The sequence below is a fragment of the Rhinolophus hipposideros genome (genome assembly GCF_964194185.1).
Source record: "Rhinolophus hipposideros genome assembly, chromosome: 18".
Classification (NCBI taxonomy): domain Eukaryota; kingdom Metazoa; phylum Chordata; class Mammalia; order Chiroptera; family Rhinolophidae; genus Rhinolophus; species Rhinolophus hipposideros.
The window spans coordinates 15,826,822-15,852,998 of record NC_138064.1 but is presented as its reverse complement, the minus strand read 5'-3'; the positions used below and the strand labels follow the sequence as shown (position 1 = coordinate 15,852,998).

At 42.7% G+C, this 26,177-nt stretch overlaps 1 protein-coding gene across 15 annotated transcripts in view; it reads left to right on the top strand.

Moving 5' to 3' along the window:
- LOC308510606 (uncharacterized protein) overlaps positions 1-26,177 on the top strand; it is a 456,681-nt gene that overhangs the window by 126,741 nt on the left and 303,763 nt on the right. For 3 of the 15 annotated variants that reach the window (XR_013995381.1, XM_081080190.1, XM_081080186.1), the window contains one exon: positions 7,346-8,771. The exons of the other annotated variants lie outside the window; for them this stretch is intronic. Coding sequence is in view for 2 of the 3 variants with exons in the window: in XM_081080186.1 (XP_080936312.1) it covers positions 7,346-7,366 (21 nt within the window). In the remaining variant the exon portion in view is untranslated. Of the gene's footprint in view, positions 1-7,345; positions 8,772-26,177 lie in introns of those variants that run through there. 15 annotated transcript variants of the gene reach the window in all.

The following is a 26,177-nucleotide window of genomic DNA, read 5'->3' as shown; positions in this document are numbered from 1 at the left end:
AGTGGATGGGAAATCCATCATTCTTCCTGATTTTTATAAATGCATGTGTGTACCCAGTCAAGCTGGAAATAAATAATCAGAATAATCAGAATAAATAATGCCTGATAAATGCCGAGCATACATGGAAGTACTACTGGGTGTAATTTCTGGAGACTAGGTAAATGCTTTCCACTTTTAGGGTGCAATGCATGTTATCTATCACACTGAAAAGTCTTATTTCCAAAAGTTGCAATTAAAAATTAGTTGCAATTAAAAATTAGGTTCTTTAGGGTCTTGGAAAAAAAGTGTAGTTAAAGAATAGAACTCTTGAATGTCAGACCTGACCATGCCTCTTGCTTAAAATGAGTAATGGCATGGATGTTATATCTGATCGCTCATGCCCGAGTAGGGAGCACTTTTCTTAACTTCCTAACAGGTAGAGTCACGGGGAGCCCCGATGTGTCTCTAGAGTACCCAGGATGTAGGCAGCTGCTGCATGGGTCACATGGTATCACTAGGAGACACGATGAGAAGGAGGATTTTTTATCGCATTTGGAACCACACTCCACCCTCTGAAAAACCCCAGGATCTTGAGTCACATCATTGGTATTTGCTTCGGCCTTCCCCCACCCCAAGGCTTAGCTTAAGCTGACCATGACCTTTTCTAGAGAAATGCTCACAATCTGTTATGCCTGGATAGTCCCATTTAACATCCCACAGCTTCTCATGTAGTGTGGATCCAGGGAGTCCACTAATTAACTATGTGACCTTGGGAAAGTCACAGTCATTGGGCTGAATAATAACAAGGACTCCTTCTAATTCTATGCTGCCTGGATCCCCAGCCTCACACTTATCTCCCTGTTCCCCAATACTCTTTCCTCATTGGCTTCTGGTGGGAAATTCTGCATATTGTGCTTAACAGGCTGTTAAATTATCTTAATTAAAGTGTCAAGGGATAAAAATTGAAGATTACCCAGAGCTACCAGCTCGAGACGGCTTTTGCCAAGAAGATTCAGATGTGTGATACTTACTAAGTGCTCTATCGGTTAGCACTGAGCCCCTGTATTTCGTGGATTTTATACGGGGGAGGGATGAAATGGACACGTGTAGCTCCTTTTTGACAGACTTGCTTCACGCCAGAAAGTGATGCCTCCATCAAATCCAAGACTTTATCTCATTAGAAAAAGGCTCTGACAAAGACTTAAGGGGAAACAAATGTAGAAGAAACAAAATTCAGAGCTTGTACTGAACCCCCTCCACTTGGGCCAAGGTAGTTGTGTTCAAAAGTTGGAGTTTGATCCTGATATTGGACCTCTCAGGGAAACTGACTCAAATGGCTCCTCTGGGATACTTCTAAGTCTGGAAGAAATAGGTCTTGGAAGCACTAGACTTGGGTCATAAATTTTATAAGAAAAGAAAATCCTTCCAAAAGAATTAGTTCGGGATTTTTGTCTGGATGACTCAAATGCTCAGGGCAATCGCAGAAACTGGACAAGTTTGTGAAGACACAGTCGATACTACACATTTTCCAAGAGGGAAGAATACACCAAAGCAGAAAACGTTTGACCCAAACTGACCCAAGACGTAGATGAAATTGGCAAGATGTGATGTTAATAGCTTTCAGAGAGCTCCTTCCCCAAACTTTCCCAGCCCAGGCGCTTCATGTCTGTAAAGCCCACTCCTTCTGAGAAGACATTAAGCATAATAGGAGCACAGGCTTTAGGGCCTGGGTACAAAGCCTTGACCTTGGGAGGGCTGCTTGACATCTCTGTGCTTCCGTTTCCTCGCCTGTGAAATGGTAGAAACTAGTACATACTGTATTTCCCCCAAAATAAGACCTACCCCGAAAATAAGCCCCAGGTAAGACCATCAGCTAGACAGACGCATTTAGTACATTATGACGATGTTCCAGAAGATGACATGACTGTATTGAATAAATGTAGATTGTTGTACATGAAAAAATAAGGCATCCCCTGAAAATACTCCCTAATGCATCTTTTGGAGCAAAAATTAATATAAGACCCGGTCTTATTTTCGGGGAAACACGGCAGTTCATAGTGTTGTCATGACTGTTGAATGAGTTAGTGTGTGTAAAAGGCTTAAAGCAGGAATTAGCATGCCAGGAGCGCCCTGTAAGTCTCTAGGAATTCTGTTGAAAATCCATGTAATGCAAGGCAATGTAAAAACACAAAATTATTGTCAGTCATTTATATTTTAGCATAAATGAATTCCTTTGTCTGAGGTACTCTGCATATCATTGGGACTTTGGGAAGCTAGAAATACCATAAGAGTCAGAAGAACTGATGTAGGTAAGAGAGAAGAGGTGAAGCAAATGTTTGCCCGACACAAGGTTTTGCTGTTGAGCCAGTTCGACCTATTATTCTGTCCATTTTCATTTCCTTTAACATTCTGATTGTAGAGTGTCAATTCATTATTTTCTCATTATTCAGCCAGCTCTGGCTTTTGTGACAATGGCCCTGAGAGACCCTTCTCCCTTGTCTGGGTAGGAATTAAGGGGTATGTTTAGAGGTACTTCTTCTCTTATATCCCTTGTCTTAACATTCAAGCAATCAGTAGACATTCTTAGTTTATCAATCTTGCTCCTGTTCTTTAAGGGTTAATGCTGGCTTCTCTTTAACATACGCATGATAATCATCTTTGCTCTATTTTTCTCTTTAAAGAAGATCCCCTATGGTGGTGGTTTGAAAACTTGAGCACGTTCTAGACTCACCTGGAGCTTTGTTAACACGAAGATTGTTCTGCCCCGCACCAGTTTCTGAATAAGGGGAGCCCGAGAATTTGCATTTCTGACAAGTTCCCAGGTGGTGCTCATGCTGCTGGTTCAGGGAACACACTTCAAGAACCACTGCCTTTTGCTTGAGTTCGCACTGTTAATTACACATTGGAATGACCTGGGGGACATAAAAAAACCATGATGCCTGGGTCCCACCCCAGAGAGTCTCACTTAATTGGTTTTGGGTATGGCCTGGGCATTGGAACTTATAAAAACAACACAATACTTTTAGGCATAGAGGTTTATGACTGAAACTGTTGTGATTTAGGGGGAAAAGTAATTTGCTTCTGTGTACCCAAGGTTTTGTCTCAAGGGCAGATCATAGAAGGGTGGATAAAAATAGGCTCCTTTTATTAGCACCCCCCCACACACACACACACAAAAAAATCAAAAGCTGTTTTCCGGTGAGGGTGACTGCATTGCCTAATTAACAAAAGCGTTTTTTTTCCTGGCTATCTTCTGGGATCCACAGAAAAAGAAATAGTTACTATAGTAACGGGAGTGCTTGTGCGTAGTCATGGGGGGCAGGGTGATGAATGAAAACTGCTGTTGGCATTATAAGCCCCATGGCCTTTTCTTAGTCCTTCCGTGTGAGGTGGTGCACCCCTACTCTGTAGCTCCGGAAACAGACGGGCTCCTGCCCACTTGCTGGCCATGGTAACCGTCAGGAAAGAATTGGGGTTTTTGTCCACCCAGAGCGAGCAACTCTGGGTGAGCTAGATAGAAGTTGGGCTATACAAGGCATTAATATCCTACAGAGAAGGCTAGCAATTATGCCTCTTGTCAGACTCTGGGACAGCAGCCGTGTGAAACGAGAAGTTTAACTGGTTGTGGCCTTTACTTCATTTGATAAAGTGTAGTTTACTTTCTACTTGAGCTTTTTATTGACCATAATAATTCTAATTGAAATAAACATTTTGATTACAGCTCTGTTCTGCAACTGCTTAATAGGGAACTAAAATAACTTTCAATAATCATTTTGTCCAAATGGGATTCATTTAGCCTGACAGTTATTCCAGGCATTTATTGGCATGCGGCAGGCTGGGAGTGTTTCCGAGTATAATTATGGGAACATTTTACACTGGGGTTAACCTTACCAAAATGACAGACTGAAAAGTGGTGTAAAGGAGCAAATAAAACCCATAATCTGCCATAGAAACTCATAAATGAATCCCCTTTCTCTACTGTTTCTGATGCTCAGGGCTCTAGTTAAGATTAAAAGGTGTTTTCTTTTGAAACTGACAGTCTGGCTGCAGGAACACACTTTAATGAGGGTACACTGCAAACCTGGTGCTTCTGGGCAAAGGAACATTTTATAGCCACTTATAATTCTTTGGGTTCAGCTGGGGGGCCTGGGGCCATGAGGTGGCCTGGGGGGAGAAAGGCTCCATCTCTTTGTCAAAAGGAAGAAGAGTGTTCCCTGTTTTCTCTCCTTCTTAGGGGGTCAAGGAGATTGAGAGGCCAGATTTCTTGGGACATTGGCCCTTTTCCTCCATGACCTACCTGCTGCAGGTTCTATCTTCTTTCCTGGAAGCCTTCTCCACTCAGCCTCCAGCTCCAACCGCAGGAGACCTTGGATGTGTGAAATTGGCAACCAGCATCCCCTTGGATGGGATAACAGAAGGAGGCCATTGTGGCTTCTCAGGTGGATGGGGAATGATCCCTGTCACAGAATCTTATTATTCATTGTTGTCAGGAGGGCTGTGTTCAGTCTGCTGGGCACTTACAATGGGGCACAGCAGCCATCTGTGGCCCTGTGAAGGGCTCACTGCTCTTTTGGATGAATGGGGATTTGGTGAAATCCTTCGAGGGGTCCGAGGGAAACCTTAAGTGCAACACAACTTAATCAAGTTCATTATTACCGTGATGAGCGCTCCCTCTTTATGAAATTGGTCAAATCTTATCTTTGAGTTTTTTTTTGAAAATTGAAAACTGACACTGCTGAACATAAATGTTCTTGAATGCCACAGTGGTTCACCAGGGTTTGGAGAAGGCAACAGAAACTTACTGCAGTTGCTCTGTGTGGGTTCATGGGTAACAGCGGCTTCTGTAAGGAAATTCTCTGCTGCTCCAGCTAAAAAGGGAGAGAAGGACCTTTGGCAAGAGGCCAGGCAGCAGTTACCATTTCCAAACTGCCCTCCCGGATCACACACTCTAGAGTGAAGCTTCCGTCTTAAGGGAGTTTCTGGCTTACCAGGTGTGCTTGAACCGAGGAGGAATCCACACCGGGAGGAAAACACACTCGAAGCTGCTCTTCCTCTCTGGATTTGCCAGTTACCTGGGCCAATGTACCTTCTTTGTTTTTTGAAGAAATTTGGTTGGGCTTTCAGTTACTCAAAACTAAAAGCAACCCAGGTGATAAATGGACATTTGGTGTTATTACCCTAGAGCCACGTAGAGAAGGAAGGTTAATCTATACCTGGAGGGGAGGCTGGAAAGAACACTATCGGTCTCCTTAAAGGCAAAGCCTGTCATACTAGAATTCTAGGTTACATACATTTTCTTATGTGCTTCAACCTCCATGTAAATAAAAATAGCATCTATTCATTATTGACCAGGGTGGTTAAGCCACACGCTCATATCAAGGAAACATTTCCAAGAGCAGAGACTAAAACCTTCATAGGAATCACCTGGAAGTTTGCTTGCCATGTGACATAAAAGGTCGCCATCATTATCTGCTTTTAGAACTGGCTATACGCATTCTTGCTTTTGTGAGACTGAGTGCAAAATCACCTTTTCTTTATACAGCCTTTCCTTGTTCTATGAGAAGCTGTTAGGGAGCACGTACTTTAAAAAAAAGGAAACTTTAATCTTTTTACAAGACTTTGGAGGCCACCCCTTCCCATAACCCCTGTGCAGCACTCCCTCAACCTCCACCCCCAAGGCAAAACATCAATTCTTTACATCACATAAGAGAAAATCAAAACAGCACATTCTCTCCAAGGGAATGGCTAAATAGAACACGAATTGAAGACATTGCTTTCCACCTGCAAAACCAAGGCTGTGTTTTGTTTATGCCGTTCTAATTAGAAATTGTGTCTTTCTTGGGTAATTTCCTTGTCTACCTCCCTTTGTGAACACAAATTTGACAGAACTGGGGCAGACAGAAAACAGAGGAGTTTATTTCACCCAACTTTTATAGCAACACATCTCTTTTACAGGAAGGATTATGTCCATTTGTTTACAGAGGACCAAAGGTGTAAGGAAATCTCCTGGGGGAGAGCGGAGTCCTATTTTAAGCTACGTAGAAAATCAAATGGATAAAATTTACAAAATGAAATTTCAATTTTAGATTTTTTGGACTGAGGTGACTTTTGTGATGTTACAAAAATTATGGTGTAGCAGCTACTCTCTGGCTTTGTGGAAATCTGGAACAGCTCTGTGATCATGACAACTTTGAGCTTCCATAACTGCAACGGCAGTAGATGAGGACTGCTTCAGTGTGCATTCTTCTCTGCACTTGTTCTGAAGTCGCAGACGCCCCCAGGGACTCGATTCCCATCCCAGGCAGGTATTGCACGGGGGCACTGTGATGGGCAGCTCCACAATGCCAAATTTTGTGTGGTTCTTGGGTCACCTGTGCTTTTTGGTTGTGTTTTCTTTTGTCCCTGGAGGGGAATATACATGTATCACTGATCTCTTTTCTGAGTATTCCAGTGTTTTCTTTCTCATGGCCCTTTGATTTTAAGACGAGAAAAAGGAATTCCGTTCCATTTTTAGTAGAAATACAATGATAAAATAAATGGCTACACTCATTGAGAAGAATGAGTGTTCACCGGCGTCTCAGGACAGGTTAAGAATGGCCAGGTGGAATTCAGTTCCAAGCAATGCTCTTTCCTGGATGAGTTCTTATCTTTGAGTCCCCTGCTTACTGGACACCTATTATTCCCTTCTTGCTCAGGGTTCATCTTGGTGGTTTTCTTATCTGGATCCTTCCTGATTTCTCACTCCTGTTTGTCTCTGTTATGAGTTGAATTATACCTCTCCCAGTTCATATGTTGACGTCCTAACCCATACTACCCCCAAATGGGACTGTTTTTGGAGATAGAAGTTGTTGCAAATATAATTAGATGAGTTCATATTGAAGTAGGGTGGGTCCCATAATCCAATATGACTAGTGCCCTTATAAAAAGGGGAAATTGGGACACAGAGACAAGGAGAACACCATGTAAAAATTGGAGTTATGATACCGTAAGCCAAGAAACTCCCAGAAACAAGGAGAGAGGCCTGGAACAGGTCCCTTCCTAGGGCCTTCAGAGGGAGCATGGCCCTACCCACACCTTAATCTTGGATTTTCAGCCTCCAGAACTGTGAGATAATAGATTTCTGTTGTTTAAGCTTCCCAGTGGTTGGTACTTTGTTATGGCAGCCCTAGCTGAGTAATGCCATGTCTCATCATCGCCACTCCTTCAACCAATCTCTCTCTCTCTCTCTCTCTCTCTCTCTCTCTCTCTCTCTCTCTCTCCCCCTCCTTCTCTATCTCTCTCTCTCTCTGTCTCCCTCTCTTTCTTTTCCCCTCCCTCCCTCCCTGCCCCCTCCAAACTTTAGCTTTTCTTTGTTCCATTCTATCAGGACCTTAATGGTGACTGCTGAGTTAATCTACACATCTCTAAGGTGTAACTGGACCACCATAATGGAAGAATCCCATCTATGTTCTGCTGAAATGCATACCTAAAGAATGTGCACCCCACTTACCGGGGGCAACTACCCCCATGACAGACAGTCTTGCCTCAAAGGAACCAGCAACTTCTACAAGGTAGACCTAGTGAAACCTGTATTTCTCTTCCCAGAGCACATTTTTCATTTTTGCAGATCCTTGAGTGTTTCAAACCAAAGAAGTCAACAATGTAGACATTTCTAGTTTTGTGACAGGCCAGTGGCTGGGAGTATGTATTTTGGAAGAGGTTTCCAGTGGGGTTGGGAATAAAGCAGCTGAGGTTGGGAAAGAAGGAAATCTTTCCCCATATGTCCAGCTAGTCACATTGTGCAGTTGGTAGCAGAGGCTGTCCCTCTACTGAAACCCTATTCTGTCCACACTGCCAGCCCCAAATCCCAACCTGCTCATGGCATGTTCTGTAGCAGATACAGGTTTCCACAAAGTCCTTTCCTTTTGTTTGAGAAGAGTTGCTTCAAAACCTCTGTCTTCACTGATTGGACAAGAACCTCAGCTCATTTATTGTTGTACTCAAGTACTCTATTCAAATGCACGAGAATTCGCAGGCCCCTCTGGAAACAATGCCGTGCAGGGTGGAAGGGAGTCGAGAGGGAACACGTTTTGCTCATAGCAACACTTTGAGGAACTCAGGCCCAGAGAGCGACATTTGTCCCTGGGAATAAACTCTAAATTACATCACAAATGAACATTTTGAAATTAAAGCTGGCATTTCTGACCTGCCTGTTGGCAGCCACAGTTACGCTGAAAAGTGACATCATTTATGACACTGGCAGTTAAAAAGCCCAGGGTATGAGGTCGTAAAACAGTTTCCAGGCCTGATTTAATATCGATTTTGCTGTCAGGCTAACTTTACTTTAATATTTAAATAAATGTTTAATGTTTAAACAGTTTTGTTTTTCCCTTTTCATTTTTCTGTAGCTTTAACCCAGTGTTCTCTATGTTGTAACAATAGCCCCTTGGGTCAGCTTCCATATTATGCTGTCCTATCTTTAACGATATTCTGATTTATCATCCCAACATAGATTATGGATGTAGACCTTTGGTTTTCCTTTGAGATGAAATGACCAACCTTTTATTGTATAGAATAAATGTATAGAATTCCTTTTGAATGGATGTTATGATGTTGTATTGTTAGAGTATTGGTACGTTGTTAGACCCATGGGGACAAAGTCTTTCATGTAAGGAGAGGACAATTTTTCACTTGAAGAATTAGATGTGGAGACGAGATTTGGGATGGTGAGCACACAATGCAATATACAGAAAATGTGTTATAGAATTGTACATGTGAAACATATAATCTTATTAACCGATGTTAATAAATTTAATAAGAAAAAGAGTTTGGAGTATATCATATTTTATACATTTGAATTTTAGGTTTTAAGACATGCTCACATAATTTTAGATCTTCAAAGTATTTGATAATATCAAGAAAAGTCACAGAACTAATACACACTTTGCATCATTCTTGTCAACAAGAAAAATTTTCCAAGTGTTTTAGGCATTAAATGTTTTGTATGCATTGGTCTGTGGATTACCCCCCATCTCATTTTAAACTATTTTAATAATTATAGATAGTAATTTGTATTCCTAAGAAATAATAAAGAATTAGGTTATTTTTGTACCTGACCACTAGCTTTGGAAAAGGCACAATAGACCTAGAAGAAACAGAGGAGGCTTGTTCAAAAGGGGTCTGTCCTTTTGAACTAATGCGGCCCCTTATCATTTCATAAATTTGTGGTAAGGGAGGGACAGGTTTTATTTCATTTCCGTTGTGATAAAATCAATGATAAGGAGTTTTGTCCATACTTGGTTCATGCAATTGTAATGGAAGCTGCTCGTATCTGGGATAAGGTGGTAATAACAGTGGGAATGCCAATATGTGAATTTCAAGAGGAAAGTGAAATTCATGAAATACGCTGTGGGGAGCCACTTGCTAGTTGTCCTTCCTTCCAGTGCTAAATTCAGAATAACTAATAAATCACCTAGCAAAACCCAGCGAGAATGGAATAAAATAGGTAAATTATGGTATGTGCAGGGCGAAGGGGGCAGTGTCTTGTTTTAATAGGGAGTCCTTTTCCCCTTGCATTCTTAACTTAGACATCCTGCGTAATTCTTCTGAGGTTTTCAGAATTTCCCATTTCTCCTGCTACAGAGATAAAAGGGCAGCCAATTTATGAACTGTGTACCATGGGGATTATAAATCTCTCATTTGTCTGCTCTCATTTCTGTCTGATGCTTTGTTCAAAAACAATAGCCTGAATTCTGATATTTAAAATATCATCTGACTGAGCTTGAAATTTCAAGGACCAAATGGGCTTTCTGTTGTCTGATACTCCTAATTAGTCTGTCTCACCTGGTTTTCGACTCACATGGATTATAAATACATAAGGAAATTCTGTGGCTTTTGAATAACCCCCTCCTGCCCCAAATTACAATTACTCATCTTTCTGAGTGTTCCATATAGAACAACCAAATCCCCAACCACCAAATCCAAGGATGCTTCATTTGTTAGAAAAATAGGGGAATTGGCTTTAGGAAGCTGGTCTCGAGCTCAGCTTCTTATATGTCGACCTCTAGGGATTCCCCTGTGCCTCATCTTTGATGGTGGCGAGTAATTTCTGCCACTTTGTGGAAGTAAAGGTAATGTTTTTAGCCTATTATGTCAGTCTGCCAAAAAGATTCTTTATTATATAAGGCAGGAACAAAGAGACAACCTTGACCCTTTGTCACATGGACCAAAGCAAGTGTGTGTATGTATGAGAGAGAGAGAGAGAGAGAGAGAGAGAGAGAAACAGAAAGAAAGGGATGGGGTTACCATTCAGACTAGACTATACAATAATATCTTCCTCTTTCTGTGTCTTTCAAAAGGCCGTGTTAAAAAGACTTGTCTGGAACTATGCACAAAACCACTTGGGGGGAGCAGTTCTTAAAAATATAGATCTTTAGACCTCCTCCCTACACCTAATGAGTCAGAATTCCTGGGTGTTCAGCCTACACAGTTCCTATGAAACTGGGGCTTATGATCCACTGCAATCAGTCATTGCACATCTACCCAGGGTACGTGAAAAGGAAATCAATGACTCCTGATGAGTTAATAACTACAAGGAAACATGGAGAAAAGGGAAACAAAGCAACCCATGACCAACATGACTATCAAATGCAATCACAAAAATCAGTGAGAAATGGACCAATACCAAGTAGCGTTCTCTAAACTGGTATTCATGGTCAACCTTGTCCCCCAAACTGTGTTGTTTCTCATTTTCACTGTGAATGGTGACCCCCCCCCCCACATGTTATTTGTGCTTTTGCTGATTCCACCTTAAACAGACCCCAGCCCTTCACACAGTTTTTCTTATTGGGCTTCCTTCTTAAGAAACGTCAACTGTTGCCTCTTCTGCCTGGATAGCTGTTCTTTGTGAGTCCCTTTGCCAAAAAGTCAGTGACAGGTAATGCCAGTGCTGTGGCCCACTGGATAGCGTAGTGATGCCCATTGTGTTTACCCGATGGCATCCCTAAGAAGAATGCACCGGACTAAGCTCAGTGTGCAGGCAAAATGAAAAGGAGCAGTTGGAGAAAGGACTAGTGGGAAAGGAGGAAGAACAAGGAGGAGAGAAGATACAAAGCTGAAAGCGGGTTCCTGCTTTGCAATATATTACCTACTAATCTGGGTGTCTATCCTACATTTGAGAACTGACCTGCTAGGGAAAGAGGGGGTCTAGGGATGGCAAGTGGTGGGGAGTCCCTAGTGAAGGGACACATTCTCTGCCCATCAGATAGGGCAAGTGTAACCTTGCCCTCACCTCACACCCCTTCTCAAAAATAAAAATATTAATACTTGTGGCTGGCGCTGTCTGTCAGAGACAGTCCCGGAGCTGAGCCTGATTGATGACAGGCTGGCATTTACTGGTGGTAATAAGGTGCCGAGACATCACTGAGCAAGTGAAAATAAAGGTGTAATGATTGAATTATATATTCTCTTTCTGTGATTGAAAATAATATCAGACAACTGACTCTGGTGCCAGACAGATTACATAAGCACAAGTTAAGTGGTAGAATAAAAATGAGTGATTTTCCTCCTTGACTTAAATACAGCACTAAGTAGTGTGCCCTTGAATTCAGCAGAAAGCAATTTCCTCCTCCCCGGTAACAGCTGGGGGGCATTGCAAATGCAAATTGAGTTAGCTTTGCATTTTTAATATTCCACACATCCATCCATAATTCACTGCTGAGATTTTAGAGATGTTATTGCTACTCTGTGGGTACATTGGAATTATTTTGCACCTCTGAACTTTCGCATTAACTTTAACATTGGTGCTTAAGATATATGTTTTAATCTATAGGAGGTCTGTGCTGAAAGAAACTCTAGTCGTTGTGACGGGTGGCTCACAACAGCATAGGACAGGCTGTCATTTAGCTTGTCATGTTCTCTTTCAAAGGAGAGCTTGTTGAAATAACTTCTGTCTAATAAGAAAAGATAAAAACCTCCACCACTTTATTATGATGTGTAGCCATCTCTTGAAAGAACATAAGTGCCCGGGATGTCATTCACAGCGGTGGCGTCAGAAGAGCTTACAGACCCATTGCGTGCAATGAGAATTTCATCAGCTGGCAATCAATAGTAACCCAATTCCTTTTTGAAAACCTGCTTCCATAATGTATAACACGATTCAGCTTACCTTATTGGGAGTGGATGAGACTGGGGAATAGCAAGCAATGGGCAACCAACATGTCTTTTGTGGTGTTTTCTAAAAGAAAATATCAGCCTTACATCCAACAACTTGGGGGTCACTCTTGACCCGAGGGTAGTTGTGAAGTAACTAGCAAAGCCAGAGTCTGTGAATCTTGCCAAATTCTCATTTCAGGAATATAGTTGATATGTATTCTTCCAGATCCCACTAGATGTGTTATGCTTTATGCGGCATCTGCTTTCAGGTGTGGCAGAGGTGGCTTTATACATCTGGGGGAACCTGACAAAGGGAGGAGGATATTTCTGGGGAAGAAAATAAGGGATATTAACCCCCTTTTCTTCTGTTCCTTCCTGAACCTGGGAAATTTATTAGGACACTTCGGGAAATAGGTGTAGGTTCTAGAGAAAAATAAGAAGATGACATGTGTCCTAGCTACTAAGAAGTAATCCTATATAAACTGGAGTGAGGGAACTTAATCCCTTCATTTTTCTCCAAGGTCATGCTTACATTTTAGATCAGAGCATCAAATTAAACACCGAATGCCACTAAGTTGGACTCACCAGGTGTTGGCATTCTGAATTATAGATTGTTAAAAAGCATCACTTCCTAGCCTATTCATGAAGGCCATGGACATCCAGGTAAAGACTTTGATGAATATCCAATTGTGTTGAGAATGAAATATAGAAAGGGAATGTCAGTCAGATCAAACCAGTAACCACTTTCTCCACCTGTCCTCCTCTACCAGACACACACACTCCCTCTTTGCAAGCCGGTCAGATCCAGTTCAGAGGAAAAAGCTTAATCAATCAAAAGACATTGACCGTGAATGCTGTGGCTCATCTAAAAAGCTGCCGGTTCTTTCTTCCTCCCATCCTTCTCTTTTTTGGAGTGAGGGTGACTTCCTCTGGAATGAGGACAGTGAGGGAATTTCCTCCTCCGCAGCTCTCTCATGGCTGGGACCCTTTTTGGTTTGAGCTCAAATTGCCTTGACTGCCAGGTATCTATACGCCACCTGGAAGACTTTCGATCTTTTCAGCTTTACTCTCACCCCCTTGCTGACCAGTCAAAAGAGAGAAAAACAGAAAACAAAACAAACAAAAACAACAACAAAACATGACATACAAAACAAAATCCAACCCTAAACAAACACAAACAAAAACAAACCAAAAAAAACCCCCAAACAATCCCAACCTGCATATTGTGTGAAAAAGTCTTCTTTGGTTTCCTAAGGGAATGAGGACTTACAGTTTTCCCCTCCTGCCTCATTTTGCTTCCATTTCCTCTTCCTTGTCCCTGTTTTTCATTTTCTCTGTTCCACTGTTTTTCTGTTCCACTGCTTTCCATTTTCTCCCAGGAAGATCTCTGCAGTCTCCCTGGAATTTCTCTTTCCAGATAGATCTCTGAAGTCAAGTCTCTTTGTAACATCAAACAGCTTTAGCATTCTTTCATTCAAAACAACTGATTGTCTGTGTACTAGGCATTGTTGTAGGTGATGGGGCACAGCAGTAAAGGGTACAGACAAAAATCCCTGCCTGGTGATAATTGCTATGGAAAAAAAAATCGGAGCAGAGTAACAGCCCAATGGAGGGCTGCAAATTCAACCAGTGTGGTCAGAGTCCCCTCTTTGAGAAGGGAATGTCTGGACAAAGACTTGAAGATGGGGACAGTCAGCCATGTGAGTGCCTGGAGCAGAACACTCCAAGCAGACGGAATAGCCAGTGCCAATGTGGGGCTAGTCACAGAGCAATGAGGAAACCATAGTGGCTGGAGCTGAGAGAACACAGAAGAAAAGTGTAGGGCGTGTGGGGGCAAACTGGTAGGCTCTGGAGGCCATTGCAAACACTTGGGCTTTTATAATATTTTACTTTCTTTGTTTTTTTTTTTTTTTACAAGGACAAACTGTACCAAACACTACATCCTTTGAGAGCCTGCTTTATCTAATATATTCAAATGACTTATAATTAGCATATAAATTGTGTATAAAAAGGCACTTCCAGAAGGCTTGAAACTTTGTTCTTTTTAGCTATATAAATATATTTTTGGTGAGATTCTTTTCACGCTTCGTTGTTTTGCAGCCTTAAGCCTGCTCTAACCCCGTAATGGATACACTCATTCCAGTTCCTCTCTTCAATTCACAAATTCCACATTGGGTCCATTTTCTTCTGCATACGGTGTTGTAGGTGAGACAGAATTTGGTCCTTAGGTTAGTAAGTCACAGAAATCTAAAAAGAATTGCCTGCATTTAATTGCTCGGTATACTCAACTTAGCATTTCAATTTTTATTTACAGTAAGAGGTGAAAGGAAATAAGATCTTCTGACCTCAAAAGCAGGTCCCCGTGATGACCCACTGCTACCCAGAGGAATATATGCTACAATTAAGGACTGAGAATCACAGCTCTAAATTAGATTCAAATACTAGATTTAGTGGCACAGACTATAAATGTGTTATAGACATAAAGAAAAGGGAAAAATTTGTGGGGCCTAGATTAAGGTATAGATGGACTTCATGGGAACAAAGGATGGGAGCTGCGCCTTGAAGCAAGTACAAGATCAGACAATTAAGTTCGCGAACTCATCCTGGAAAAAGTGCTTTATAACTCACTGCTGAATATCACTACGGTCACCTTCGAAGTACTCCCTTTGGGAAGCTATGCACCGATGTCAGCACCTAGTCCACCCTTCAAAGCAATTTTGGAACTCTTTTTCTGGAATGACCATCAGAGCTATCATCGTATTACCCTTGATGTCTTGAATGTCATCCAAATGTCTTCATTTCGATATTTCCTTTATCTTCGGGTAAAGAAAGAAGTCATTGGGGGCCAGATCAGGTGAGTAGGGAGAGTGTTCCAATACAGTTATTTGTTTACTGGCTAAAAACTCCCTCACAGACAGCGCTGTGTGAGCTGGTGCATTGTCGAGATGCAAGAGCCATGAATTGTTGGCGAAAAGTTCAGGTCGTCTAACTTTTTCACGCAGCCTTTTCAGCACCTCTAAATAGTAAAGTTGGTTAACTGTTTGTCCAGTTGGTACAAATTCATAATGAATAATCCCTCTGATATCAAAAAAGGTTAGCAGCATCGTTGCAACAAGTTCGCGACCTCAATTGTCAGATCTCATATGTGTGATAACTGGTGGAGCACAGAGGAAAAGCCACACCAAGCTTGCTCTGCGAAAGGCTCAGGTCACTAAGCGTGCTTCACAGAGGAGTGGGGCAAGGGCGCTTTGTCACTGGGCATTCAGGTCTTCCCTGCTAGGAACCTGCCTCGGTGCCAGGAAGTGGCTGATATACCAGGAGTAGACTCGAGGAAACACGTCCAGTCTACTCTGCTGCCTCTGCAGAGACAAGAGCTGAGTCCTAAATCACCAGAGAGGAGCTGCCTCTTCTTTTCTATTCCCCCCAACTTCCTGCACCCCATTGGGCACAGTAATCCTTTCCCTGACTCCTGGGTGGAAACTGCTGTTTTAGGCTAATTTGCTGCCGATGGGTACAGATGAGGGTATCAAAGAAAAGTGGGACCCAGGGATTTGTCTGTGATGTGGGAATGAGAGTTGTATTTGCCCAGAAAAGTTGAACACTTGTGTTCTAAGGCTGTAGTTTGATCTGAATGGAAGTAGAACCTGGGGAAATAATAAGAGCCTCAGATTCTTTGGGAATCACAGAAGCTTCAAGAGAGTTTTACTGGCCAGTTTGTTTCACCTTCTCACAAACTTATATAGAGTTAATTTCTTTCTCAACGTACTCTGAATAGTGGGGTAACCACCCTCAACAACCCCAAAGGGCATCCATGAACCTGGGGTATAGAAAGAGAAATTTTTGTTTGTAGTATTTGCTTTTAGATTTCCAGAAGGTTTGCAAATTAGGAAGCATCAAAGCCACTGGCTCTAGCTCCTTCTCCTCTCGTTCTGTTTAGCTGTTTGACCAGCCCATTGCACAGCTGTCGTTGTCCAGCTCTGGCTCTTACTCCCTATGAGTGTGCCGGGGGCTGCTGTGAGCACCCTGAGGCCTCCTCCCTATTTAACCAGGGTGCTGGGTACAAGATAGCCCAGTGGATACGAAAGGGCCTCTGCAAAGCCAGAGAGACAGAAAGCAGAGGAATGGTTGCCAGGGGCTGGGAGGAGAGGGAGTGACTGTTTAAAAGAGTAACATGCCCCTGGCTCTGAAGCTGCCTGTACTTAGGCTCCACTTTTACCCCAACAACTTCTCAAAACATGATTCTGACCAGAACGGACAGTCTCCCAGGAGCATGCTCAGAGGTGATGTTCTCTACTGCCTTACAGAATGAGAGGAGGGCAGACCCTCCATGGAGCGCTTAGGCATGTTTGATTGACAGCTCTGAGTCCTAGGTGAGGACTTGGTCGCTGCCTGGTACTCCCCAGCACATGGGTTACAGAAAGCAATTAAAGACCGCTTTTCCTAAGATTGCCCTCTATCTGGTATCCCGGAAGTACAAAGGCTGCCACTGCTCTGTAGAACACCAGGTGACCCATTCTCCGAGCTGGTACTGCCAATGCCAGCAATACGGCTTGCTGACTGCACTACTCGCGCTCAGCTTGCCCCCCGCCCCTTACACAGTGAACAACCTCCTCAACTGTTCATGGCAACCCTGTAAGTGCAAACTGTCTTTAAGGTAAAACTTGGCCTGCAACCCCTTACCCCATAGTCTGTCTTTTTAGTGATTAACTGAATTACTGGCTTATAAAACTCAATAAGTCAAAACAGTGGTATCAATATGGCACCTCCAGAAGCAAATCTGTTTAATCTGCAAACTATTCAGCAAGATCATCTTAAAGTGATAACATGTTTTGGTTTTTTGTTTTGTTTTTTCTAATTTTTTGGCCCCACTGTTATTCATTGCATTAAATGAATTGTTCTAATGCATCGCTTAGGATAGGCAAAAACAAGTTTTACCTTCTGTTCTAATTGGTGAGTGATATGTGAACTGATCAGAAACCTGTGTCGTGGCCTCCATTAAAGGCACCAGATGTATTTGGCTGAGGAGAGATTTGTTGAATAGCTTCAACCTTTAAGTACAGAGGATAAATGGATGGTGACATCATTATACCTTGACAAATAGAAATTATATCATTCCCCCCTTTTCCCTTTTCATTACCAAGGATGATTTATTTCAGTGGCTTTCAATTCATAAACCTATGGATTGTCTGTAAAGTTAAAAACCTTTTAAATTTGTAACATGCACTCGAGACGGTTAATAGCATTCATGGACCACACTGTATAATGTTATTGGAGCTGTTTTCTCAGTACAGGTGCATGATAAACAGGCAGTAGGAATTTACAGCAAGCAAACCCATGAGTCTCACATGCCTGGTCTTATTTCCAACCAGCCATTATGCTAAGTTACCACTAATGACATGACATGTGACCCTGTTACATTTCATCTTCATCAAACCCTGAATGACACAAGAAGGTCTTGGAATAAAAACTTAAAGAGTCCATAGAGTTGTTTGTATCTGAAAAATAAGGTTCTCCCATAACCTTTGTTCTCCCAGTAACTCTTGTGTTCGTTGCTCTCCTTGATTATTTTTAGTGTAGGCTCCCTGTAATGCCTGGAGTTTTCCATGACATTTTCTATTACCCGAGATAACATCTCTCCTCCACTCACCGAAGCCGGTGAACTTGAGAGCCTGAAAAGAGAAGTGTGCGTGCACTTAGGTACTCTGTCCCCCGGTCTAGATTACAGTGCAAAATAAGTCCTGGGTGCTCAAGGGATGAGACTTGAACAGACTGCAGCAGAACTTTAAAAACAAGGTAGTTCTGTTTGTCTGGGACCCAAATCGGGAACTAAATGGTTGTATGAAGAGGGGAGGTGTGTGTGTGTGTGGGTGGGTGGGTGGGTGTGGGTGTGCGTGGGTGTAAAATGCAAAATGGGTGGGGAATGTGGGGATGGAAGGTGGGGAGAGGGAGAAATATGAAGGATAAGTTAGAGATAACATACATCAAAAGTGAACTGGAAGATGACTTTCTTGCCCTGAGGATGGGGGGAAATTAGAGTAGGACTAGCTACCCTGGGAAAGAGATGAAGAAGGAAATACACCAGGCGCAGTGAGGCCTGAGCCTGGTTTATCCTCTTGGCCGTAAAGGGGAAAAGGTCTCTGTGAGGCTCCAAGGGCACAAGGACAGGCGAGCCTGGGAAGCCCTGGGCTCCTCGTAAGTAGCACGCAGAAGGCTACAGCAGACCTTTTGTCAAGTTGAAAGTCATTTAAGGTGTGATAGTATCTCAGGGCCGAGGGGGTTTGCAGCAGGACGGTATCAACCCTGACAGGTCCTGACTGCCACTCATTTCCAAGCGGCTTGTGGGAGAGCTCTCTCCAGGAGACCGACAAATCACCCCATGAACCGAATGGCGGAATGGCTGTCAGAGTAAATGCGATTACGTTGTAAGTAGAGGATGGGAGCTAACCTGTCATGCCTCTGACATTCTCCTGGTAAGCTGCCCAAACCCTGCTGACGCAGGCCGCTCCTAACAGAGCGATTGTCAGCCTCCACCTTTCTGGCGCCTTGTATCACAGGCCGACGTTTCTGGGGGGCACCTGTCCAATTAGCGCCACTGCTATTTGGCATGAGAGCGCACATTTCATTTTTCAGGCATTTTACGGTGCTGTGCTGTGTTTATTCCACATCCACTCCTCCCTCCTCTCCCTGCCCACACATGTTAGGCTACAACGGTGTATTTACTCTTTGCAGTATTCTTCACACAGGCTCAGGGCTAATTTGATTACAGCCACCCAGTTTTTGATTCCACAATTTAGGAGAACTCTGGGCCCAGGAGAGCAACACAAATAACCAACGTTTATAAAATAGGACCAGGGAGAAAAGGGTAAAGAAATTGAGATTATTTCGCTTTGAAAAGAGAATAATTGTAGGTGACTTAATAGTGTTCAACCATGTCTGTAAGTGCTGTTTTCTGGAAGGTTATTATCCAAAGAAAAATCAGAACCACCCCTAACACACTCACTTGAATGATGACCTCTTGGCTTTTCTATAGGAAGTGATTTGGGGGTATTTTTCTCTCATTTATTCACTTATTTTGGAGAAAGGGGAGGTGGGAAATGAAGAGGATGTGTGAGGTAAAGGGAAGGCAGTTCCATTCTGTGTTCTAGAATCCTTGGGAACTGACCTTAACTAGCAGGACAGAAAAAGGACATTAATGTGGAGTTGGGGTTGGTCTTATGGAATTTCTAGGTCCTCAAAATAAAATCACCTAATTTTCTTTATTGCTTCCCTAAAAATGCAACAACATATTTGAAAGCGGAGCCCCCCACCTTGCCCTCCGTTCTTTCCCTTCGGGAAAGCTGAGAATGATCGTCAGGTCAGGAAGGACCAGCCATGCTGGATGTCCCTTCCTCAGTTCTCAGCTGGCAGAATCATGGAGTTTGTATTTAAATCTCCAGCACAATGTCTGATGCAGAGAAATTTCACGGTGAAGCTGGGTTGAACTGAATTCAATATCCAAACATTCCAATTTTTGAATGACATTAGGAGGAGATTAACTTTTGGAAATGGTACACTTTCGGGAGTAGCTTCCAGTTCAAGGTTTGGCTCTCTGGAGTGGGTTGAAGGTGAGGAAGTAGGGAAAACTGTGGGAAATTTCTAATACAGAGTCCTAGATTGGAACAGTATGTTTTGAACTTTATAAAGAAAAGGATCATAGCTTGTGAACATTCTGAGAATGAGAGCAGCTGGTTTTTCTATGTCGGTAATTCCGCAAGGAATGAAAGTGATGCCATCATGTTTGCTTTTACATAGTCTGGTCTACAATGACCAAGTGGAAAAGTGAAGTAATTCTTTGACCAGGATTACCCCGTGTTACGGATTGTATTGTGTCCCCCAAAAGATGTTGTAGTCCTAACCTCCAGTAGCTGTGAATGTGACTGACCTTTTTTGGGGTCTTGGCAATTAATCAACATAAGATGAGGTGGTGAGGGTGGCTTTTAATCCTGTATTGACTGTGTCCCTATAAAAAGGGGAAATTTGGATACACAGACATTCACACAGGAAGAAAGCCATGTGAAAATGGAGTTACGCTGCTACGAGCCAAGAACACCAAAGATTTCCAGCAAAGCCCCAGAAGCCAGGAGAGAAGCATGGAACAGATGAGATACCACAGAGAGCGCACAGCCTTCAGAAGGGACTAAGTCTGCCAGCACCTTGATTTGGTACTTCCAGCCTCCAGGACTGTGAGACGATGCAATCCTGTGGTGTAAGCCACCCAGTACATGCCATTTGTTGTGGTAGCCCCAGGAAACTAACATGTTGGACGAATGAATCAGTCTCCACCTTTGTTGGTGACTATAACTCGGGCTGTGGGTCTAAGCATTAGCAGTGGGGCTCCTCTCTCTTCAAAGGTAGCTAAGTGTTTCATGTTCTCTAAGTTTCAGAGGTTTGCAGCACATGTCCAATAGAATTCCTTCCCTTTCCTCTGCCCTCCGCCCCTTCATCCCACACTGATTCATAGTTTCACGACTGGGTATTTAATTACTGATAGCCCTAGACAGGAATAGATTGTATTTTCCAAATGATTTCTCAAACTTCTCTTTGCCATCTCTTCATTAGAATCATTGATGCAAGTTGGTGTGTCAACTTCCAGATATCTCTTTGGGGATGTCTGTTAGAGATGAAATAACTCAGTGTCATCTTTGCTTTTCCACATTGAAAGTTACTTAGGGGCAAACAAATTGTTCTCCTTGTCCCCTGATGCACTTTAAACTAAGTCATCCTTTTGTTCTATCAACAGCAAAAAACAAGTGTTTGTCAAAAACTGGAATCAGGCAAAGGGATAGTGACAGTAGGGGAAACATGTAAGTTTGTCGTCTTTTGTTTTTACATATTTATATACAATTATTTTTTCATTTTCCTGTAGGACTGGCCAGAGACAAAATGTTGAGGCGAGGTTATCTGCCTTCCCCTAACCACAGCCCCGGCCTCTTGTTCACTGTCATCTCAAGACACTCCTTTGTTACCTCCCATTGTTATGCCACTAAAACTTGAATTTGTTACTGTAGGAATTTAGGGCTTTGCCAGCTGGGGGCCTGAAAGCTATCTGCAGCTTTCTCCCTGCTATTGGGTCCATTAGACAACCCCTCCCCACCAAGTGTAACCAGAGCCCAGTTAAAATACCTGTCTCCTTACGGAAGCCAGTAAGGAGGTACACTTCGGAGGCAATGTCAGGCCACGTGGCCACCTCAGAGAGAGAGGCCTTTGTCACATGGCCATTAGCTAAGTCTGCTTCATTGTCCTGCAGGGTTGACCATAGGGTACCCGTCCCCCGGCCCCCCATAGGGACCGTAGGGTAATGATCCCTCTCTTTACCCACTGCAGTCTGTCACCCTGGAACTCCAACTGGCAAAGGCCCAAGGGTTCAAGAGCCAGGTTCTTTCTGGACAAGCCCAGACACTAATACTTTTTTTCTCCACTTTTCATCCTGCTTCATTGTCGAGTCATTCATGAAAGGAACTACCAGGTGGCAGTAATCACTGACTTACTGCTTTTGCATGCCCAGGGCCCGCATCTATGCAATGACAGATGTTTGCTGCCTGGTTTTACCATCCTGTTTTACCAACCCGGCCTAATCTAAAGCACAACTCACACGTGATATTGAGGCTAGTAAGACAGCTAGCGACTTTCTTAGCTAATTATAGATTCTTTCCTCTTCCTTTCCCACAGCTCCCATTTTAGTTCAGAGCGGCAAGAGGCCCACTCAGCCAAATTTCCTAGCATGTAGGAGTGATCAAGTGACGTAATTCTGACCAATGAGATGGACGCAGCATTCTGTGGTGCAAGGACTCCACGAAAGCTATTGTCGTTTTGCTGAAGAGGCACACTCTCAATTGGCTCTCAGCTTTTCTCCCTTTCCCCATCTTCCTGCCAAGTTTGCAGATGTGACATCTAGAATGGTGCTGTGACATTCTGAAACATTCTGTGACAATGGAAATGTATTATATCTGTATGGGCCAATATAGTACCATTCACCCCACGTGACTCCTGAGCACTTGAAATATGGCTAGTGTGACTGAGAAACTGAACTTTTTTCTCTTTTCCTTTTTTTCAGTTTCAGGGGTACAAAACAATGCAATAGTTGGACATTTCACCCCTCACAAAGTGATAACCCCCTGCTCCCAGTCTGTTGCCCCTCTGACATTGTATATATCTATTACAGTGAGGAACTGAAGTTTTGATTTAAATGAATTGAAATGTAAATAGTCACAGGTGGCTAGTCGCTACCTATCGGATGGCATAGGGACATGCAGCATCCATCTTTCAAGCAAGAGGGTGAAAGCGATACTTTTAAGGGCAGTGGCCCAGAAAGGCAAGGGGAGCCCATTGGATAGGTCTCCAAGTAACGCAGCAGCTGGACAGCCCTGGACCGCTTGTTGTGTGAGGAAAATGCACCCTGATTCAGTTAAGTAGTGTTGTTGGGTTTCTGTTAAATACAGTTTTATGAGATCATACCAAGTGCTGTGACCAAAATGTTCAGATACTCAAGTGCAACCTCTGGCAGAACGAATTCTTGAAGAAAGCTGAATAGTACAATAATGACACTACGTAGGACTTTCCCTGGGTGGAACATCTGGCTGTTCACTGAAGTTTTTCCCCCTTAACCTCACTTTTGGGTTTACATTTTGAAGTGCTGTCTAGCCACATATCCCTGCTCCTTGCACTCTGATGGCTTAACACTTGGGCATTGCAATCGGGCTCCATGGTTTTGCCTCCCAGCTCTACCATTTACTATGCAGCCTTGGGGAGGCCACACCACTTTTATGTGCTTTGGCTTTCTCATCCACAAAATAGGGATAATCATGTTCACCTTTTAGGGTTATCAGAAGGGTAAAAAAATGAGGCAATGCCTGGTAGAGTGCTACCAACAGTTCCTGGCACAACACAAAGACCCTGAGAACGTTACCTGCTCTTATTCCTGTTGTTACGGTCCTGTCTGTGGGCAGACCTACTACTTATTTAGGCATCTAAAATGGACTTCCTTAAACACTGAAAGAGCCAGGATCAGAATCGTCGTCTCTTGTCTCCTAGGTTCATGGCTGTCACCCATCAACCACCCATCACAGAGGAAGTGGCAGGGAAAGGCTCTGTGTGGTGTAAAGAGCACCATCTAGCATTTCCAATTAGACAGACTTTGGGACTATGGCATCATAAAATCCATACTCTTTCAATCCTCTGACTGCTCATTATCTGAGGAGTTCAGTTTTCTACACTACTTTTTCAGTTATTTAGGGGCTAATGTTTCATTTTGTCTGTATTTGACATTTAGCTGTCTGTTGCCGTGTACAGAAAAAGGACAGGGGCTTTGAAAGCAAATACTGTGGTTTGAATCCTGGCTCTGCCAGTAATAGCTTTTGTGACCTTGTGCAAACTAGTCAGTTTCTCTTCACCTGCTTTTTCTCCTAATATAAGTATAATTGGATGAGTGTGAGGGTTAGATTTGAGTGAGATATATATGTAAGGCAACTAGAAGGGTGGGCAGTTATAAATGTTAGCTCTCCTCCCTTTTGTGAGCCCTCTTCTGGATAGCTTTTCACCAGAAAGAAAACATCTTGACAGCAGTTATTTCTGGCTGGGGTAGAGGAAGTGGGTTCTAATTCTCATAACTCAAAGAGGATTTAGGGATTGTAGTGATCATCATAGACTCTTAGGCTCGCAATGGATGTGAGAGATCCTTTAGTTGAGACCATCCGCATTGATGAGAAAACCTTGACCCAACGAGGTCAGGGCTCTGAATCTTACAGCTCTGAGAGACTGGAGTAGTCGCTCTAATTCAATTTGTCTCAACATTTCTTTAGAACATCCTCAGGGAAGTACTGTAGTATAAAATTCCCAGTTCAGGAGACATCATCTTTCAAAAATACTTATCCCTACTCCAGGGATATGGAGAGTTGACTCAATTTGCGAGTCAAGAGTTTTTAGCAATGAGGATGATCTTTCCAGAGCACTTTTAAGAACCGAAGGGAGACAGAGGAAGTGGCAGGGAAAGGCTCTGTGTGGTGTAAAGAGCACCATCTAGCATGGAGTGTGACTTGGGATCAACTTGCAGCGCTGCCACTCACTAGAGTGTGGCCTTGGGTAAATCACTCAGAATTCTCCCATCCTGTGTTCTTCACCTCAAAATGGAGACTCTAACGCCCACTTTCAAGCATAGACATGTGGATCAGATGAGATCATGCATCCCGAAGCACTTTGTAAAGTGTAGCTTGCAGGTATGAAGTAGAAATCTCTCTCCAATGGATTTAGATCTTCCCCAAATCCCGTGCCTCAGTACATGTGAGAACACTAGAGAACCCTTAAAAATTCCTTCATTCTGCGTGCAGATTTGGCCTCTCTTCCATGAATTCTAAAAAACTGGCAGTGTAAACTTAGACATGTCTCCATTTAAAGAAGTATAAAAATTGCACATTTCTTTTGTATTTTGAGAGTCTTAAGTTACCACAGATCACACAGTTTCTGCAGGGAAATCATGCAGAATTATGATCTTCTGTGTAATTGTTGGCAATGGGTTCTCCCATTAGAAGAGTTAGTGATTGAAAATGACTCAAGAGTTTCTCCACACTGATCTGGGAGAGCTCTCTGAAAAATACCATCACATCTCTGTTCAGCCCTGGAAATTCTGGCTGCCACATTTTGTCTGATTGCTCTGATGTATTTTGTCCCAATCGTGACATAATGGCATCACCAAGTGAATTTTTTTCTAATTAACTGGCTGAGGGTGAACATAATTGAACTCAACGGCTCCATATTTTGAATGGTGTCTACTTTTATCTGTGCATGATTGTACTGGAGCAAGTGAATTCTAAACACAAACAGATCATTCTGTGTGCTGGTTACATCTTTGCCTTATATTACCTCATGCAACTTTAGTTACACTTCAGAATAGAATAAATGCAAGTTCACATTCATAAATACACAATATAGATAGATGTATATATTAGTAGTTCATATGCTAATGTGCTGCTTCTAGCAGTGATAAAAATGTACCTGTTTGAGAAGACCTGAACATATAATTAAAATTTCTGCTACAGTGTGGTTAACTTTGATTGGTTTTAGGTGAGAAATTGGGCCCCAAACTGCTTTTAGAATTAAAACTTAGAATTATTTTTTTTCCCCTCAATCAATGAAACTTAAAAGTGAAAAAATAAAGAATAGAGAAACAAATGGTTCATCTAGTATTATATGGAACTGGAAGCAGGATTACAACTCACATGACTGAAATTTCTAGGTGATTCTATTGTTTTCCAAGCAAAGAAAGGATTCTTGGGTAGTTTTTTCAAACTCCTCACCTAGGATCTAAGAAATTTATTAACTTGCTCATTAAAAAAAAAATGTCTTAATAACCTGGTATTCATTTATCTATTTATTGTTGTGCTTCTTGGTGTCTGCCATTGTCTCTTTATATGTAGGTTCTCCAACCTGGCTTTATTGAGTGACAAAAGACACAGGGGTTGTTGTTGTTTTACTGTATCTTATTAACCGTAACAGTTATAACTGTTGTACTACACCTTGAAGCCCCCTGGAAATTCATCATTTTCAAGAAAACTTTCCATTTATCTATTCAGCATCTTGTGGTTTATCAAACTCAGGTCTCCTCAAATGAGGTGAAAACAAAGTCAGATCATGAATCAACTGATGCTCTCCTTTCTGTGAGAAAATGACAGCTGTCTCGGAGGGTAGAAGCTTTGTACACTCTGTAATGTAATATGCACTGGCTTTAAGCTCCTTCTTTCTGTAGGGAGCATGTCCTTTTGAAAGGAGGCACAGGAGAAGGAAGAAGCAGAAACCCTGCCCCAAGTTCTGCTGCCCTTCCCCCACTTTTGTGTCCCACTTGTCAAATGTAATGAGGTGTCCCACGGGTGGCCCCAGCTGACCCGTGCCTCCGTGTTCACCCCTGGGAACTCCTCCGCATTGTTGTAGGCTTGGCTGATCTGACTTCCTTTGAATATTAGCAAGTCTGATGCTAGAAGCTTAATAAGCACTCACACACGGGAGTGCCCCCCTCTCAAAACTCCCCCTCTCAGAAC